Here is a 20,558-nt window from a genome sequence, read left to right as displayed (position 1 = left end):
CTGAGTCTTGCTCTGTCACCCAGGCTGAAGTGCAGTGGTACGATCTCGTTTCACTGCAACCTCCGCCTCCCAGGTTCTCCTGCTTCAGCCTCCTGAGTAGCTGGGATTACAGGTGCACACCACCACATCTGGATAATTTTTGTATCTTCAGTAGAGACAGGTTTCACCATGTTGGCTAGGCTGGTGTCGAACTCCTAGCCTCAAGTGATCCACCCACCTCAGCCTCCCAGAGTACTGGGATTACAGGCGTAAGCCACCTGCCCGACCTCAGTTTTGCATTTCTGAAGACAGTTGAGCTCAATCTTTTTCAGAAGGATTTCCTTGTATTTAAATCCCCTAGGGCTTGAAACTTGCAAAAAGTCAGGTTCATGAGATCACGAAGAAAGTCTTAAACTGGTAAAAGAAAATCTTGAACTGGTAAACCTAACGGTTCACAAAGGATGCAGAGGATAGCACCGTAAGGGTCGTCTGCTAATAGTGATTATTAATATTAACAATGACAGCAATTTCTATAGTCCTGTATAGTGTCATAAAGTATTTTCACATATATGGCCTTATTTTACTTTTTCAACAGATGTTCAAATGTTATTACAAAGATACTGTTTCAAACTTTTTTTTTGGAGGGGGGCGCAGAGTCTTGCTCTTGTTACCCAGACTGGAGTGCAATGGCACAATCTCAGCTCACTGCAACCTCCGCCTCGCGGGTTCAACTGATCCTCCTGTCTCAGCCTCCCAAGTAGCTGGGATTACAGGCACTGGCCATCATGCCCAGCTAATTTTTGTGTTTTAAGTAGAGATGAAGTTCCACCATGCTGGCCAGGATGGTCTCCATCTCCTGACCTCGTGATCCGCCCCCCTCGGCCTCCTAAAGTGCTGGGATTCCAGGCATGACCCACCACGCCCGGCCTGAAACCCATTTATGCAAGTGGATATGCTTAAGACTGAGCAGTAATTGACTCTCCTAAAGGCCCCCAGGCTCTAAATGGTCATTTTGTTGCAAATGGCACACTTTAAAAAAATTAATACTTCTACCTCTTACGAACTTCGCTGTATATGTGTGTGTGCACGTGTGTGTGTGTGTGTGTGTGTGTGTGTGTGTATTTAAGGAGGATCAACAGGTAAGAAGATGGGGAGCAGAATCCAGGAAAGGAAGAACACATTTTCGAACTTACTTGGCAGGAGCAGGTTCCGTTTCCTTCCATGCCTTCAGCACAACTGCCCCTGCCATTGCAGGGTGACCCCGCTCCGCCTGGGCACTCTAGGGAATCAAACAGCTCAGATGTATTCATTCGTGACTGCACACAAGCATTCTGCAATGATGCGCTTAAGCACCTACTAAGTGTGCTAGTTGCCAGGGATAAGAAATACTTGCAGAACCTGTTGGCGTCATCTAGGGTTTTACAGAAGAGGCAGGAGTATACACAGGTGAACTGCAATGTGGTCACGAGCTGCATTAGAAAGTATCCACTGTCTACCATTTCTTGAGCGTTTGCTATACACTTCACAATGATCTAATCAGATCATTCCTATTGCAACCTTCAGGGGTGGTTGATATTGGTGCTGGTTAGCAGATGAAAAGACAATTTCAGAGAGGTTGCATATACTCACCCAAGGTCTCACAGTTTATAAGTTGCAAAGCTGGGACTTTAAGCTCAGACCTTAGCATGACTAAGGCCAGGCCTCTTCATAGGTGTGCTAGAAAGGGTATTGAGAGAGTCCAGAGAAGGGAGGTATTGATGCTGCCTTAGGGAGTCTGAGAGACATCCCTGAAGAGGAGTTATTTAAATGGCGCTTTTGAAGGTGCAGTAGGAGTTGGCTATGCTTAAAAGGAAAGGATGTTTCAGGAAGAGGCAATAGCAAGTACAAGGTCTTGGAATTGTGAAAGGGCATGACCTGTTCTGGGAATGATCGAGTTTGGTGGGGCTGGGACTTGGGAGCTGGGTGTGAGAGTTGTGGGGGGCTGATGAGGTAAAATAGGACAGCTGGGGACAATTAATGAAGTGCCTAGTATGGTAAGCAAAGGAATTTAGATTTTACTCAGAAGCTGATTCCTGACATGCATAAATACTTCTGTGATATTCTAGATCTGAATTGGAGCTTTTATGGCTATTTATTAGAGGACATTCACTAAACATTCAGGGAATACCCTAATATGTGCCAAGCAATATATTCCATGTTGGGGCAGGGGGACATTTAGCTAGAAAGCCACATATTACAATGCCCAGAATCAAATAGAGAATTAAAAATTATGGTAAGTGACTGAAGTTTAAGGCACTATTGTGATGAAGATGAAAATAAATTCTATTTCTTTTTATACTTGCTGTTGTTCTACACTTTGAGTGCTGAGGTGACATGGATTTATTGCCAATTTGGATGAGATCTGACTGTTTAAATAAGAAATCTGGACCTGCAAGCACCAAGCAGAAACCATGCAATGACCATGAAATGTGTCTGTGTGAATGAGGCAAGATGAAATGTTATCTCATATTTAAGTTAGCAAGGTAAGTGCCTTCCAACAAGACAGGAAGTTCTAGATAATTGTATTAATCCATTCTTATGCTGCTAATAAAGATATGCCTGAGACCGAATAATTTGTAAAGGAAAGAGATTTAATGGACTCACTGTTCCACATGGCTGGGGAGGCCTCACAATTATGGCAGAAGACAAAGAAAGAACAAAGTGACGTCTTACATGGCAGCAGGCAAGAGGGCATGTGCAGGGGAACTCCTCTTTATAAAACCATCAGATGTCGTGAGACTTATTCATGATCATGAGAACAGCATGGGAAAGGCCTGCCCCCATGATTCAATTACCTCCCACTGGGTCCCTCCCATGACACGTGAGAATTATTACAATTCAAGGTGAGATTGGGTGGGGACACAGAGCCAAGCTATATCAATAATAATAAAGGATGCATTTGTTTACAACTCATAGCAATCCCCTGAAGTTAAATCTTATTTTTAGCCATACTTTCTAGATGAGGAAACAGGCAGAGTGGTTAACTGACTTGGCCAAAGTCACCCAGTTGGCAAGGGGTAATGATAGACACACTTACCCTTCCTCTACTGAAGTGACCACCTTCCTGCTGTCCCTTCCCTCCCATCCCCATCCCATAAGACCTTTGCCATAAACTTTCCTGTGCCACAGCTCATTCTGCCACATATCTTCCCTGTGGCATGTGAAATCAGCATCCATGGAAAATAAAAATGCATTTGTCTTAGTTGATTCAGGTTGCTATAACAAAATGCCTTAGACTGGGTGGCTTATAAACAACAGAAGTGTATTTCTCACAGTCCTGGAGGCTGGGAAGTCCAATATCAAGGTGCTGGCAGATTCTGTGTCTGGTGAGGGCCTGTTTCCTGGTTCATAGATGGTGACTTCTCACTGTATCTTCACTTGGCGGAAGGGGCGAGGGAGCTCTCTGGGATCTAATCCCATCCATGAGGGCTCTGTTCTTATGACCTAATCACCTCCCAAAGACTTTACCTTTTAATATAATCACATTAGGGATTAGGTATGAACATACGAATTTTGGGGAGACACAAACATTCAGACCATAGCAGCAGTTCTTGAAGAAAGAGACTTCTAAGCACTAAGAGAGGCAGCTCTCTGAAAGAGACCCTGGGGACTCCCTTAAGTTACTAGGCTAGTTCTTTAGAAGAAAATTTATAATGTGCAGGTACTATAGAGGTGGGAGTCATATCCCTCTGTAGATGATTTTCTGTCTGGCTCCTTCCGATTCCTTCCTGCATCCAGAATATTAGCAAACTACACAGTCTAAATTGCCCATTTTGATCTGTGGTATTTCCACAGCAGTGGCAGAGCCAGGTTCAAAACCTGGAAAGATGCTCCACTCTACTGCACCATTTATGACTAACATCCACCATTAACAGGCAGGTATGCACCCCAGGACAACAGCTCAGGTAACAGGCATGTTTGTGGGGCAAGGGAAGGGGAAGACATACTGATGGGTAGCTAATATTCATAAGTACTCAAAAAGCAAGACATTGGTTTGGGTTGCTCTCACCAACTAGGCTAGTAGTGGCATGAAATGCGATGGTGCCATGGGAGGAGCTGGGACATTGCAGTCAGAATGTTCTGGGTTCGAATCCCAGCTAAACTCTTTGCTTGCAACCCTTTGCTTTTGGCAAAGTCCATGCCTGGCTCTGAGATTCAGTTCAGGTGTATGTGGGGACAATACTGTCTTCTAGGCAGGTTGTTGTAGGGACTGGAAATATTAGGTGCTTAATGAATGATAGTTGCTATTATTCAGAGTGGATCTTCTTGAGTTTTTGTTTTTTCAGACTGGTACTGTAACAGTTAAAACACTCAGGAAATAAATTACTGGTACTTGTTTGAATCAGACCATCTAAGATCTTGGATATTTACAAGTGAGCATACAGACTTGGTTCCTATTTCCATGATCCTACCAGTCTAGTGAGGAGAGAGTTGCAGATTAAACAGATACTCAGGTAATACTGATTCATGGACTGGACTAAGGGTTGTCAGGGGAAGAGATCTAGAGCTCTCATCACTTCACCTACTCGATCTTACTTACCAATAGTTACCAAAAATAATTTAATTCTAAACAGCCCAGTTGGTTTAGATCTGATCTCAACAGATGGCAAAAGCTAGATCACTAAGAAAGGGCCCTGTTAAAGGTTTTGGTCTTTGTCTTAGAATGAGCAGCAGGAGGTGAGGATGTAGAGGAAGGGAGAGAGCTGAATCAAGCAGGGACCAGGTAAACACTTGGGAGCCAATCTGAAAAGCAACTGAGCCATTTGAGTTCACTCACATTGTTGGGGAAAGGGTGCTAAGAGAGCATCTTCATAAATCGTTCACCATCAAATAGTTCTTCTCCTGTGTGCTTTTTATAGGAGGCCCTTCTTGAGCTGAGATGGTGTTTTGTGAGCCAGGGCCAGCCCTGTGCAGAGCTAGGAAGGTAGTGACAGCTCCCAACTATTTCCCTCTCTTGTTCTCTGTACCTCTCTCCAGAAATGGGTGTACAAGATGCTGTCTGGGTGACACCCAGTTTGCTTTCTGGGCTTGCTCAGAGCAACACAGGTCCTCCTGCAGCCTGAGACTCATCAATCAGTGCCACCTTGCAGAAATGTCCTCCCAGGTATTTTTACATTTTCAGGCAATGATGCCTAAATCCCAGTCTCCCAAACTCACATTCCACTGAATCTGTTCCTCCAAGCATGGAACCAACTTATCTCCCCATCGTGCACTCTTTCCATGTAGCCAAATAGACTATTCCACACTCTTCTAGACATGCCTTTCTCTCCATACCTTACCTGTACTTTTCCCACCTTCAAAGACCCTTTCCCTGACCCTGCCTCTGAGGCAGATTTGACTTCCATCCTCGGGGTGCCTGTTCCACTCAGCTCATTCCTATTATAACACACGTGGCAGAACATGGGGCAGAGTCATTTCTTGAGAATATAACCATGCTCTAGGCTACGCTGATCAGAGAGGAATTGGGGAGCTTCCCCAATTCCAGTTCCCAAGAGTGTGACCTTGTGTTTAGGAAGTCTGGACATTCTTTTTCCTTAAGGACAGTTAATATACCTTTCTTTTAAAAAATTTAGGCAGGTGTTTCTCTAAGGGTGATTCACTGGACCAGGTGTTTGGAATCCCTTGGGAGTGGAGAACTTTTTACAAAGGCAAATTTCCAAGGCCCTCCTCATTAGGTATGTGATACAGTTTGGCTGTGTCCCCACCTAAAATCTCATCTTGAATTATAATCCTCATGTATCAAGGGCTGGACCAGGTGGAAGTAATTGGATCATGTGGCAGTTTCCCCATGCTGTTCTCATGATAGTGAGTGAGTCTCACGAGACCTGATGGCTTTATAACTGTCTGGCATTTCCCCTGCTTGCTCTTACTCTGTCCTGCCACCCTGTGAAGAGGTGCCTGCTTCTCCTTTGCCTTCCACCATGATTGTAAGTTTCCTGTGGCCTCCCCAGCAATGCAGAACTGTGAACCAATTAAACTTCTTTCCTTTATAGATCACCCAGCCTTGTGTATTTCTTCACAGCAATGTGAGAATGGACTAATACTGTATGCGAGCCATGAACAAGCACCTCTTAGATCTCCAACTTCAGAAGCATAATTACCTTGAAATCTACTATTTTTTCATGAGACTACACTTCTCATGACTCCTTCCAGCCCATGACTGAGCATGGTAGAGACGCCAGGGCAGGCCCACTCCTTTAAGATGCAGGCTTTCTCTGCTGGGTGATTTTGGCTAGAGGACTCCTCATCAGCTTTACCAAATTTTCTTAGACCTACATATAGTCTATAGCTTTTCCAACTAACCTTCCTTGACTCCCTCTCTTGTTCACAAGGGTCAGACCTGCATTGCTTTCTCCCTCTGCTTCTCCTGGCTTTCTTCTCATTTTTTTCATAACACATGTTTCTTCTAAGTAATCTCTTGTATCTCTAGCCCTGTCTGGCATCTCCCTTTTGGAAGCCCTGGACTAATATGCCAGGGCATAGAGAGCCTTTGTGCACATTATAAAAAGTCTTCCCTATTCTCACTGCTCTTGTGGATATATCCCCACAGACACTAGGCTTGGAAAGCAGATGAAACTAAAATAAATTGAAGGTGCCCCTTCCTTTTGGTATACCAGGCCCACACTAGAGTGTATGGTTTGGCAAGCTGAAAATGGGCTGAATTTCAGTCCAATTTCATCCACTTGGGCAATAAGAACCTGTTACAATTTTAGGCAAAACCCGACATTTAACACCTACCAAATAGAGATTCCCTGGTGTAAGACTCAGGAAAGTACATTTTAACAGGCATGGCAGGTAATTCTACTACACATTAATATTTGAGAACCACTGGGTATGCTGGACAAATTTATGTAGATTGTCCTAAACAGAGAGGAAGTGAAGATTTTTATGCCTAGCAGGCTGATGGGAAGCAATGCCTATGAGTTGATGTGCCTTTGCATGGCATGGTTGTGTGGTGTATCAGCTGGACACTAGGCAATGTTTCTGGTGCTTCAGAAAGGTTCTGATGTGGATGAACTTAGTAAGAAGAAAGTTCCTGAACACTTAACTGGAACATGACTTCCTTCAGAAAAGCCTGTAGCACTGGGCAGCTGGTGGAAAGCCAGTGCTATTCATGGGGAGATTTTGTACACTAACTTAAAGCCACTTTGACTAATCAGCAGTTAGGTTATTTTGGTAAAAAGGTGTGGCCTCCAGTGGTTACAGGTCAACAGGAAACTGAGCTCCTAAATTGTACCATCAAGTATGTTGCAATGAAAGAAAATTCTGTAAACTTCTTATCTACCAGGCACTAAAATTCATATTATTTCTTCTTAAAATTCTCAAAGAGCTCCACTCTATGCCTTCAGGCCATCTGTCAATGGCAACAAAGTTCTAACACAGGGTACTCCTCAAAGTGGACACAGAACAAAGTTCAAGAATTTTTTAAAGTACAAGAATAAGAAGCACCCAACAAAGTAATATTTGCAATGTCTGATTTCAATAAAAATTTACTAGGCATAAATAATGAGGGAAAAAACCAGTTAATTGAAACCAACCCAGAGATCACTATATGATATTATTGGTAGACAAAGATTTAGAAATAGTTACTATAACTGTATTCTATATATTCAAGAAGGTAGAGAAATAAGCAAGTTAAAGAAGATATAAACAAAACCAAATTGAACTTCTACCAATGAAAATACAACATCTGAAATAAAAATACAAGATATAGAATTAACAGCAGTTTAAAGACTGAGAAATAAAAGATTAGTGAACTTAAAGACAAGCAATATTAACTATACAAAATGAAGCATGGAGAGAAAAGAGACTGAAAGATAATGAGCAGAGCATCAGTGAGTTGTGGGACAACTTCAAACATTTTAATATATGTATAACTGGAATCTCTGAAAAGGAGGAAGGGAGAAAATGTATTTGAAAAAAATGTGGTCAAAATTTCCAAATTTGATGAAAACTATAAACCCACAGATCCAAGAGCTCAAAGAATACCTAGCACAAACAATATGAAGAAAACTACACACTATAATAAAATACCTTAGAACCAGTGATAAAAAGTAAATTAAAAGCAGCCAAAGGGAAAAAGGATTTATTAGGCTGAGAGGAACAAAGATAACAATGACAACAGATCTTGTTAGAAACAATGTAAGTGAAAAGACAGTGAAACAACATCCTTAAAGTACCAAAACCAAAAATTTGTCAACTTAAAATTCTATATCCAACAACAATGTTTTTCAAAAACAAAGGCAAAATAAGGACTTTTTCAGACATACGAAAGGTGTAAGAATTTATCACTAGATATCCTGCACTACAAGAAATGTTAAAGAAAATTGGTCAGGAAGAAAGAAAATAATACCAGATGTAAATCTGTATCCACATAAAAGAATTAAGAATGTTGGACATTGTCATTATGTGCTTAAATGTAAAATATATTTTTTCGATATTTTAAATCATTTAAAGGATGGTTCGTTTGTTTAAGGAAAAATTGGTAACAATATAATGTGGGGCTTCTAACATATATAGAAGTAAAATACATAACAATAGCACCAAGGATAGGAGTGTAGAAATAGAAGTATATTGTTTTAAGATTCTTGTGCATAGAGTGGTGTAATATCACTTAAAGGTAGACTGTGTTAAGTTAAAGATTTATTCCATAAACCTTAAAGGAAACATTTAAAAAATTGCCAAAAATAAAAAGTGTAGCTAGTAAGCCAACAAAGGAGATAAAAGAGGATCATAAAAAAGAATTAATTAATACAAAAGAAGACAAACAAAGAGGGCAAAAGGAACAAAGAACAGATGGAACAAACAGAAAATAAATAGTAAGATGATGGATGTAAACCTAACACATTAAATATAAATGGTCTAAACAACCTTAATTAAAAGACATGGGCTGTCATATTAGTTGAAAGGGCAATAACTAACTATATGTTGCCTACAAGAGACCCTAACTATATGCTGCCTACAAAATTGTATATTTTAAATATACAATTATGTTAAAGGTAAAGGAAGAAAAAAAGCACACTAACATTAGTCAAAAGAAAGCTGAAGTAACTCATATTAATATTAGATGAAGTAGATTTCAAGTTAACATATTTTTACCAGGGATAAAGAAGTTCATTTCATAATGTTAATGGAATCAATTCATCAATAGAACATAAACCATAAATACGTATTGACCTAATAAGAGATTTTCAAAGTACGTGAAACAAAAACTCATTGAACTGCAAGGAGAAATAGGTAAATATACAGTTACAGTAGAGATTTCAGTACCTCTCTCAATAACCAATAGAACAAGTAGTCTTAAAATTAAGAATATTGAATCATATTTCCCTTAAAAGTAAAAATAAATAATTATTAAGTATAGAAAAGACTTGAACAGCATTATTAATCAATTTGACCTAATTGACATTTACAGAATACTCCATCTAACAGTGGCAGAATACACCTATTTTTCAAGAGCACATGAAACAGTTGCAAAGATAGGAGATATTGTAGGTCATAAAACAAGTCTTAATAAATTTAAATGGATTCAAATAATATATGTGTCCTGTCCACAATATAATTAAATGATACATTTCCTTCTAAGCATGGTATTAGCTTAATCTCACAAATTTGATATCTTAATTTGCATTCACTGAATAAAAGAAACATATTTGGAAACAATAGCAGGAATATATCTTAAAAATTATTCTATTTGGAAGTAAAATATTATACTTAAAAGTAACCGATTTCAAAGAAAAAAGATGGAAATTAAAAATTATTTTGAACTGAATAAAATTGAAACACAATGTATCAACATTTATGAGATGCATTTAAAGCAATGCTTAGAAGGAAATTTATTGCACTAAATAAGTATCATATGAGAAAAGAAGATAGTTTTAAAATAATGACCCAAACTTACAACTTAAGGTAAAGAAGTTAGAAAAATAATAGCAAATGAAACCCAAGCAAGCACAAGATAGGAGGTATAAAGTGCAGTGGCCAATGAAATAAAAATTAGAAAAGCAATAGAGTAAATAAACGAAACCAAAAGCTGGTCAATGAAATGGATGAATTTACAGCCAAACTAATCAGAAAAAAAAGAAAGATGAAAATTACCAATCACAGAAATGAGAGAAGAGACATCACTACAAATCTTGTAGACATTAAAGGGATAATAAATGAATATTATGAACAAGTTTATGCCAATAAATTTGAGAATGTAGATAAAAATGGACAAATTTATTGAAAGGAAAAAACTAGGAAAGCTCACTCAAAGGAAATAGATAACCTCAATGTTCTTATATCCAAGAAGTTGAATTTAAAATTAAAATCCTTTACACAAACAAAATTCCATGCCAAATGGCTTTGTTTGTGAATACTATCTCACATGTAAGGAAGAAATTTTATCAGTCTTACAAAAACTCTTCTAGGTAATTGAAGAAGAGGGAATATATCTCAGTTCACTCAATATAGGGAGCATTATTATCCTGATTCCAAAACCAAATACATAACAAGAAGACTATATACCAACATCCCCAATGAGTACAGATACAAAATTTTTAAGCAACATTATAGCAACCTGACCCTAGCAATATACAAAACTGATAAATACATCATAGTCAGTGCAGTAAGGTTAAAAAATGATATAAAATGAATGCAGATTAGAAATAAATAAATAAAATTGTCTTTATTCACAGGCAACATTATTGTCTATGGGGAAAATTCCAAAGTATCTCCAGAAATTTATTAGAACTAACACATCAATTTAGTAATTTCTCAGTATATGAGGTCATTATACAAAATCAACTCTATTTCCATAAACTAGCAATTAACAATTAGAGATTGAAATTTCAAAAAACTGTTAGAAGTAGTACCAAAAGTCATGAAGAACTTAGGTGCGAATCTGATAAAAATTCTGCAAAATTTGTAAGCTGAAATTTATAGAACAGTGATAAACAAAATAAAAGAAGCCCTAAGTAAATGGAGAGCTACACTGTCATTATGAATAAGAGAATCAATATTTTTAGGTGTCAGTTCTCCCTAAATGCATCTATAGATTTAATGAAATTCCAATTAAAATCTTATGAGGACTTTTTTTGTTGTTAGAAATTGACAAATTGATCCTAAACTTGAATGGAAAAGCAAAGGTACTAGAATAAGCAAAATAATTTTGAAAAAGGTCAAGTTGGACTTACACTACTTCATTTTAAGGCTTACTGCAACATTATAGTAATCAAGACAGTGTGGTATTCATGGAAGGATAGACATATAGATCAGTGGAACAGAATAGAGCGTCCAGAAATAGACGTGTACATAGACAATGAATTAATTTTCTACAATGGTCCACAGGCAATTTGATGAGGAGAGGATCATCTTTTCAAGAAATGTTGCTGGAGCTTTTGAAATTATCTATATGCAAAGAAATGAATCTTGATCCATACTACAAACAATATACAGGAACTAACTTGGAATAGATGATAGATCTAAATGTAAAGCCTAAAACTACAAAGTTTTGGGAAGAAAATATAGAAAAAAATCTTCGTGATATAAGGTTGGTCAAAGATTTCTTGATATGATACATGAAGCAGTATCTATAAAGGCATGATATATTTAAACCTCATCAAAATTAAGAATGTTTTCTCTTCAAAAGGCAATGTTACGAGACTTGAAAGACAAGACACAGACTGGGAAGAAGTATTTACGAAGCACACATCTAATATCTTAAATACTTAAAGAACTCTCAAAACTCAGTAATAAGAATACAAACTACCCGAAAAATATATGAATAGTAAATAAGCACATGAAAAATGCAAATTAAAATGGGTTACAATGCAAGTCCACTATACATCCATTAGAATGGCTAAAAAAATCTGATTATAGCAATTGCTAGCAAGGATGCCAAACAACTGGAATCCTCATACATTGCTGATAGAAATGAAAAATAATGTAGATCCTTTGGAAAACAGTTTGGCAGTTTCTAATAAAGTTGAACATATTTTTACTCTACAATCCAGGACAACCACTCCTAGGTATTTACCAAAATGAAATGAAAACTTACATTCACTCCAAAACCTGTGTGTGAACGTCCATAGTGGCTTTGTTTTTAATTGCCCCAAACTGGAAACAAACTCAGATGTCTTTCAGTTAGTGAATAGCTTAACAAACTGGGTCTAGCCACAGAATGGAGTACTGTAAAGGATTATAAAGGAATGAAACTTGATACAGGTAATGACATGGATGAATCTCGTATTCATTGTGCCAAGTGACAGAAACGAGACTCAAAAAGGTACATACTGGGTACATACTGAATGATTCCAATTATATGACATAAAGGCAAAATTATAGGCACAGAAAACAGGTTAGTATTTTCCAGGGATTGAGAGTTGAGGGGGGGCTTGGCAACACAGAATTTGGGGGGGATATGAAACTGTTCCCTATCTTAATTGTGGTGGTTGCCACACAACTCTTCAGGTTTGTCAAAGCTTGAATAGCTGTATACTTAAAAGGTTGAGTTTTACTGTATGTAAATTATGATAATAAATTTAAAAAAATCCATTAGCACTGATCATGTGTCTCAAAGACCAGTGTGGAAAAGGTAATTAATGTCCAAAAAATGATTGATTAAATTCCACTTCTATTTAGACCTTACAAACATCCTTTTCTATAGTTTGTTCTCACTGGAAAGGAAAACAGATTCAGACACTAGATTCATAAATATCTATTTTTAAACACATGGTAAGTTATATAATTTCCTACTTTCAATCGAGAAATCTTTCAATTTGGATGTTTTAATATAGTTGCAAAAAAATAAATGTTCAGGAGGCAGTTCTTCAGGTTCAAATAGTCATCTAGCAAAGCACTGCTGATCACCTTCCAGAAGCCAGATCTTGGTCTATAAGGTTTTCCTTTTCTTTTCTTTTTGAGGCAGAGTCTCGCTGTGTCACTCAGGCTGGAGTGCAGTGACGTGATCTTGGCTCACTGCAACTTCCGCCTCCCGGGTTTCAGCAATTCTCGTGCCTCAGCCTCCTGAGTAGCTTGGATTACAGGCACCCACCACCATGCCCTGCTAATTTTTGTATTTTTTGTAGATCTGAAATTTCACCATGTTGGCCAGGGTGATCTCAAACTCCTGACCTCAAGAGATCGGCTCTCCTTGGCCTCCCAAAGTGCTGGGATTACCGGCTCAAGCCACCTCGCCTGGCCCCTTTAAAGGTTTCTTGACTCCCTTTTTTTTTTCCTTTTTGTGCTGCCCTTGCTTTATTGTTGTTGCTGTTATTTTAGCAATCTAGACCCTGGGTAGCATGCCAAGCACATTACGTGTACTATCTCAGTATTTAATCCTCACAATAGCCCTATGAAGTTGTTATCACCATTTTATCTAAGAGGAAACTGAAGCCTAGCAAGGTTTGGTAACAAGGTCACAGTCACTAGGATCAGAGATAATGATTCCCATTCAGCTCTGGCTTGTAATTTTGCTTCTCTGTATGGACTACTTATAATATTTTGCATAGCTTTTACATTCATTTAATTATTCATTCAACATTTGTTGAATGCTTACTATTATCTTCAAAACTGGCAATAATTTCTCTTTGTGTTTTCACAAGGAAGTAAAATAAAATTTAGCCAGGACAGGAAGGAGTATGCCTGTCTCTTGCTGTGGTCAGGAAGAGGCTGGTGGGGCCGACTTTAGTGCTTATTTCTGAAGAAGTGCCCCAACACATCCTTCTCTTCGAAACAAGTGCTCTGCCATCCATCCACAGTTCTTCATGTGTCTGCCTGTAGCTGGGCAAAGGGTGAAGGCATATGCTGGCTGGAAATTGCTATCTCCTGGGGACTTTCTTGAGCCACAACATCAAATATTCCGCAATGGATGTGAGGTTTTCTCTATAGGAGCTGCTTCACCCTGGCCCAGCCTTCTTGCCTAGTGGCTTGTGACCCCATGGATGAAAGGCCAAGGTGAATACTTATTGATATGGCCTGAAAGTTTGTGTCTCCCTAAATTCATATGTTGAAGCCCCTAACCTCCAATGAGATAGTATTTGCAGGTAGGGCCTTTGGGAGGTTCAGATGAAACCATCAGGTGGACTCTCTGTGATGGGATTAGTATCCTTATAAAAAGAAGGAAAACTGGAGCACTAGAGTGCCCTCTCCCTCCCTTTCTCTCACTCAACAAACATCTGTTGTTTCAGCCACTCAGTCTATAGTATTTTGTTGTAGCAAACTGTAGCTGAGTAAGAGATCACTTTCCTTATGCTCCTCAAAGACAGGCCTTTGCTGTGGCCTGAGACATCAGCATGATTCACTGGGTCCATCCATAGAAAGGCAGACAATCATGAGAAAAAAAAAATACACATATGGGACCATAAGCTACACAAAGAAATGAGATGTACAGAAATGTCCTTACCAAAGTGCTGAAATTATGTAGGGAATTAGTTATCAGCTCAATGAGAGAATTTATTGAGCATGTACTATTGCCAACCACTTTTCATGTATGTTCTCATTCTCACAACTAAATGAGGAAGGTATTATCATCTTCATCACTCAGATTATAGGTAAGAATACTGAAGCGAGGTAATTTGCCCAAGATTACATGGTCGTTAAGAGTTGGAACTGGCATTGCAATCAGGCCTAACTGAAGAATTTGAGTCCTTAAGTCTGAAGGCAGAGTATAACAGGCCAGCACTTTAGAATATAAAATCAAGTCAATAAACACTCCCTGAAATAAAGAGGGCCACTGATGATCTGAGAAACACAAAAGACAGAAATGCTAGCCCATATGTTCTGGAGGCTGACCATCTACCAGGCACATCCTAAGTACTTTCCACATACTAGCTCACCTAATCCTCAGTGCAATCTTTGGAAGGTAGGTGTGTTAGCATCATCATTTCTATTTTATAGATGAGGAAGACAGTACCAAAGAATAGGGTTACCAGGTGAAATATAGGATACTAAGTTAGATTTAAATTTCAGATAGGCAATGAATATTGTTTTAGCATAAGTACATTCCAAATATTGTTTGCAGATTCGTTGTTTATCCGAAATTCAAATAGAACTGGGTGCCCTGTATTATTATTTGCTAAATCTGGCAATGCTGCAGAGGGAGTAAGTCTCAGAACTGAAATAGAATAAAGCTGGGAATGGAAGCCAGGAAATCTGACTCTGGAGTCTGCGATCTTACTGTAAAACCATGCTGCCTCTCAGAAGGGAGCTCAGGTGTCATGGAACCAACCCCAGGCAGAGCAGGCACCCAGCTAATGGTGGAAGCAAGAATTCCAGGGGTGGGCTAGTTAGAGGAAGGCTACTTTCCTAGAAGTTGAGCCTGCAACACAACCAGGTATTTTGGAAAGCAGGAGAGAGTAATGAGTTAGAACTGGGGTCTGCAGTGAGACAGTCCCTGTTTCCTGGTGTGGCTCCACACTTATTAGCCGGTTCTCTTTGGGCAGGCTGCAAAACTCCCCAAAGTCCCAGTGTCCTCACCTGGGGTCACAGGTGCAACTGTTTTTCCTCCTCTGCTCCCATGTCAATTTCCCTCATTAGTCTGTGAGCTCCTTGGGGATAGGGACCTATCATACATGTAATTAGGGGTCGGGCCTATTATATATCTGATTGTGTGCAGCATATAGTAGGTGCTTAATAAATGCTTGATTTTTATGAGCTGGCCAATGCTGGAAGGAACTTGGAAGAAAAGGTAGCAGGAATGTAGGGGTATGAGGAATCCTCATTTTATGGCCTAGATAGACTGTTTTAACAATTTATGAAAACAGCTCATTTGGTTATTAAATAAAAATTTTAAGGAAACAGTGTAATTTATTTCCTGCTTTTCAAATCATTTTCTATCATCTCAGGCCCCCATTAGAAAAAGCTATGGTAAAATTGACATTCTTAGCAATGATGCTTGAAAGAGATATTACAGAATTTGCTACAAGGGCACGTTTCCGATGCATTGTGAGGCTCAAGAAGCTGATAAGACTATTCTAGGTCATTATCACATTTCCTTGGGTCACCACTACTCTGGTGGTCTCTTGCATCCTGACTTTCCTAAAGCAGGAGGCTTTACCATTATAAGCCATCAGCAAATCAACAGCTGGTCTGTTTCTTGTCTGTTTCTTTAAAGGAAGATAATGCACTTCCTGCCCCACAAGAGACCAGGGACATCTCTGTAACTTTATCTCCTAAGAAACCCTGGAGGTGCCTATTCCACGTCACCACCTTTGTTTAAAAGCTTGGTGCACAGTGCTAGGCAGAAAATCCGTCCCAGTCTTCCATTTAAAGCTCTTGTTGGATTTGTCTGCCTGGGAAACTGAAGTAAAATATGTTCTTTAAGTGAACTCAGCATTATTTGTCACTCAAAGCAAAAAAGGAAATGCCTAAAAGGATGGTTTCAAATCCCTGTGGTCTATTATTTGTAACCTGGATAGTGAATGGCAAGAAATATGCAGTGAGAAAGAAAAAGAGGCCTGGAAAGGCAAATAACATGATATAAAAAATAAATTTAGAAAATTCGATGACATTGACTTATAAAAGAAAAATCAAGACTATTTCTTTTTGAAATAGTCAGATTGTTTTGTCCACAATTGAGTTTGGGTGTAACTCCTTTGCACATGTTCGTTTTCCATCACTTTGAGTTGTTACACAAATCCATTAACGTTCATGGAAGAATTAAAAAAAAGTAGGATGTTCAAATTAAAAAATCAATTTCATCCCAAATAGAATATCGGCTGTTCAGACATGATTAAGTTCCAAATTAGAAATGTATTTTTGTGAGGAAAGATCTCCATGTGCACATTTGGTAGTGTAATTTTTAATTAGGGAGAAGCAGGTTACATCCAGGTAGAAACACCTTCCTTATTTTTTTTCCCTAAGTGAGAATTCATGCTTTGTTCTTAATTTTAGAAGATGATGGTAATTTTTTTCATTGTGTTTCTTTACATTCTCCAAGTTTTCAGCATTGACCAAAGGGTGATTTCCCAATTTGAGTAAGATACATTTTTGAAATAACCCAGAAGTGTTGCATATGCATGTATTTGTCAGTGCATTAAAAAGGAAGTGGATGTTCCATTTGCTTTGGAAACAAGGCCATTCTGGAGCTTGGGAAAGTGCTTCCTCAGAAAGAAGGATGGACCCATGTCAGCAGCTCCGAAATGGCCTTATCCTTACGGAAATGTAAAGTGATAGTCAAGGTCTTGCTTGTCATCACCACAAAATGTGAGAGGTAAAATATACTGCCAAGTAGAGGATTTATCTTTTTCCCTAGCCAAAGGAAGGAAGCCTTTCGAGACATCTAGTATGTTTGGAAGATGAAGATAAAGGGGAGTACCGTTTTGCCCCAGTGAAAGGGCAGTAGAAATAATGTCCAGGCCCCAGTTTTCATGTTTTGCTGCTCTGGCTTTAAGACCTGTCTGAAGGAAATGTTTGAGCATTCAAATAATGCTTTTGGACTCTTTTTTTTTTTTTTTTTTTTTTTTTTGAGAGAGGGTCTCACTCTGTCACCCAGGCTGGAGTACAGTGGCATGATCTTGGCTCACTGCAACCTCTGCCTCCCAAGCAATTCTCTAGCCTCAGCCTCCCAAGTAGCTAGGATTACAGGTGCCTGCCACCATGCCCAGCTACCCTTTTGGACTCTTTTGATTGTAGATGTGAACCTTGCCACATTTGCCTGCACATAGCACAGTATGATGGCATAAACCTGCTAAAAGATCTTGAATCCTCTTTGCCTATTCATGCTCTAAGAGTTACCCTCTGTTAAAAAAGGATTTAGAGAAGGAGTGTCATTTTATTCGTCTTTCATTATCAGAGGTCAATTTTGACTGTGAGTCACTGATTCATTTATCCATTAAACATTTATAAAGGTCCTTCTTTTTGTCATAGACTTTGCCAAGTCTTATCACCTAGGTTAATGTTTTAAAATCTCAGCTACAGTTTTGTAAAGTAGGACTTTTAGCTCCCATTTGACAGATGAGGAGAATGAGGAGTAGGCAGAAAGTCATTTGCCCCAACCAGTGAGCGGTGGAACGAAGTTCTAGCTGCTGGCCCAGTGTTCTTTTGCCCTCCTGGCTGTTCATTATGTTGGACGTGCTGACTTTTGTTCTGCATCTTGGACAAAGCCATTCCTTGTTTTCAATGTGTCTGATTAATAACTTAGCATCAGATTTGTTTTTATGGGTTAGAAAGAGAAAAGCAAATCTAAACATTCTTTCTATTGTATCAAAATGTCTATAAGACCTAGACATGATCATGACCACATTTGGCACAAAAAAAGTTCTTAAAATCTGGAAGTTTGAGTTAATTGCTTTAAAAGACACTGCATTTGATTAACATTGAGTTAATTGCTTTAAAAGACACCTGATTCTTATTTGCTAAACTCGTAGAAATATGCTGTGCCAACATGCTGAGTTAAACTGAGTATAGAGGAGTTAACAGAGAGAAGCGGCAGGATCTCTCTCTTTTTTTTTTTTTTTTTTTTTTTTGAGACGGAGTCTCGCTCTGTCGCCCAGGCTGGAGTGCAGTGGCGCGATCTCCGCTCACTTCAAGCTCCGGCCCCCGGGTTCAGGCCATTCTCCTGCCTCAGTCTCCTGAGTAGCTGGGACTACCAGGGCCCACCAACATGCCCGGCTAATTTTTTGTATTTTTAGTAGAGACGGGGGTTTCACCGTGTTAGCCAGGATGGTCTTGATCTCCTGACCTCGTGATCCGCCCGCCTCGTCCTCCCAAAGTGCCGGGATTACAGGCGTGAGCCTCCACGCCCGGCCATCGGCAGGATCTCTTGAACCCCAAACCTTGACCTTTCCAGGGCAAGAAGTCTAATTCAGGCATTTCCTGGGAAGGCAGAAAGGACCTGCCAATCAAAAAATACATTACCAACACATTTTGAGGCTCTCCTTTTTGAACAGGTTTGCTCTAGGCCGTAGAACAGAGCAGAAAGAGGTAGGCTTTGGTGCCAGGCAGCTTTGAACTTGAACTTGCTTTATCACTTACCAGTCCAAAGGAAACTGGCAAAAGATAATTTTAAAATCTGATTTCTCATAGGCAAAATGGGGATAAAAATGTCTAACTCAAAGATTTGTTTTAAAAATTACATTAAGTAATATAGGCTGAGTACCTCTGTGGTACCTAATGTCAGCAATATTGAGTAAATAGAAGCGTTTATTCATTTAATTGTTAGTTAAAAACACAAACAAACAAAAAACCCAAAAGACATTATGCATACAGTATGGATTCAACTATTTACAAGTTATATGGAAAAAAAAGCCAAGACTGAAACATGCCAAAATATTTAAGGTTTCCTATATGCGACAGAATATAAACTGATGTTTTTTGTTTCTTTATACCTTTCTAAACTTTACAAGCTGTATATAATTTGCTTGTATTACTTTAATCAGAACAAAAACAAAGCAAAAGAGAACGAATCTCTCCTTTTATGTGGATCCTAAGGAGATGTTGTCATTACATCTAAAAAGATGGGGAATGAACTGCAAATTCATAAATTAAAATACCTGATTTTTTCCTACCAAAAAAAGAAGACTTGACATAATTTCCACAGGTAGCAAGGACTCAGTCACTATTTGAGTGTTAGTATCTATACTAAGGATAAAAGTTCAATTTCAGCTATCAAATGCTATGCTTGATCGCAGAAGTCTAATTATACCATTGATTCAGACTTTGCTAGTAGTTTTTCCTACAGTAAAACCTGGTCAGAATTAATTTTTATGTATATGTGTATCTGCATATCTACACAATTAACTTTACATTGTTTCTTTACCCTGATGTGTCTTAAGTCTACCATTTTAAAGTTTGATATTCCATCCTAAGACAAATTTTTAGAATATTTAATAATTATTTTGGTTGCCAAACAATAACTACAGTCTTCAAGACATTGCAACAAAACTTCTTCTTAAAGAAAATTGTATTTGGGGGTCATAATAGCCCAGGTTTTAACTTCCTTTCTTTTGCAAGTATCTTTTAAAATAAAAATGGATATCCTTTCAATTGTCCCTTTTTCTGGCTTACAGAGGAATTCTCTTAAAGAGAGATCTCTATCAGCAGTAAAGCAGATTGCTTTGTGAAAGCTAACAGGGCAAGAAAGATTTTCTACATGTAGACTAACAGAAATTTCTATAAATGGATGTTAATATTCTTCTTTTTATTGGGCTTCCTTCATCTCAATTTTCTGTGAAATGAGACACAAAGAAGCAAGTCTCAAAGTCCAACCACTGTGCCACTTACCTATACAGCCTGGGCCCCAGTGGCCAGGACAACACTGAGGTTGGAGATAGTCCTTCCTACAAATATGGCGGCATCCAGGGAGAGACAGAGAGTATGTTCCGACCTCAAAGGTGTACCTTGGAGGGTAAAGAGAGGACATTAGACCACAATAAAAGCAATGCAGTTACTCAGGTAGTAGAATTGCCTTAGCTTTCAATTTAGGTCTTAATACTTATCTACCATTAAAAATATCTAGATGGAACACATTTGGCTTTCTAGGTAGCATAAAACTTAATTATGATTATTTTTAATAGTGAGAAATGGACGAAAAAATCAGAGAACAATGAACATACAGG

At 38.7% G+C, this 20,558-nt stretch overlaps 1 protein-coding gene across 2 annotated transcripts in view; it reads right to left on the bottom strand.

The window, feature by feature from the left end:
• The window catches only part of STAB2 (stabilin 2), a 174,751-nt gene that overhangs the window by 147,560 nt on the left and 6,633 nt on the right, over positions 1-20,558 (bottom strand). For both annotated transcript variants that reach the window (XM_010357279.2, XM_030939845.1), the window contains exons 3-4: positions 20,224-20,339; positions 1,173-1,258 (exon numbers count right to left, since the gene is read on the bottom strand). In XM_010357279.2, coding sequence (XP_010355581.2) covers positions 1,173-1,258; positions 20,224-20,339 — 202 coding nt within the window. The remainder of the gene's footprint in view (positions 1-1,172; positions 1,259-20,223; positions 20,340-20,558) is intronic.

This window comes from Rhinopithecus roxellana, chromosome 10 (genome assembly GCF_007565055.1).
Source record: "Rhinopithecus roxellana isolate Shanxi Qingling chromosome 10, ASM756505v1, whole genome shotgun sequence".
Classification (NCBI taxonomy): Eukaryota; Metazoa; Chordata; class Mammalia; order Primates; family Cercopithecidae; genus Rhinopithecus; species Rhinopithecus roxellana.
This window is presented reverse-complemented; position numbering and strand designations above follow the sequence as displayed.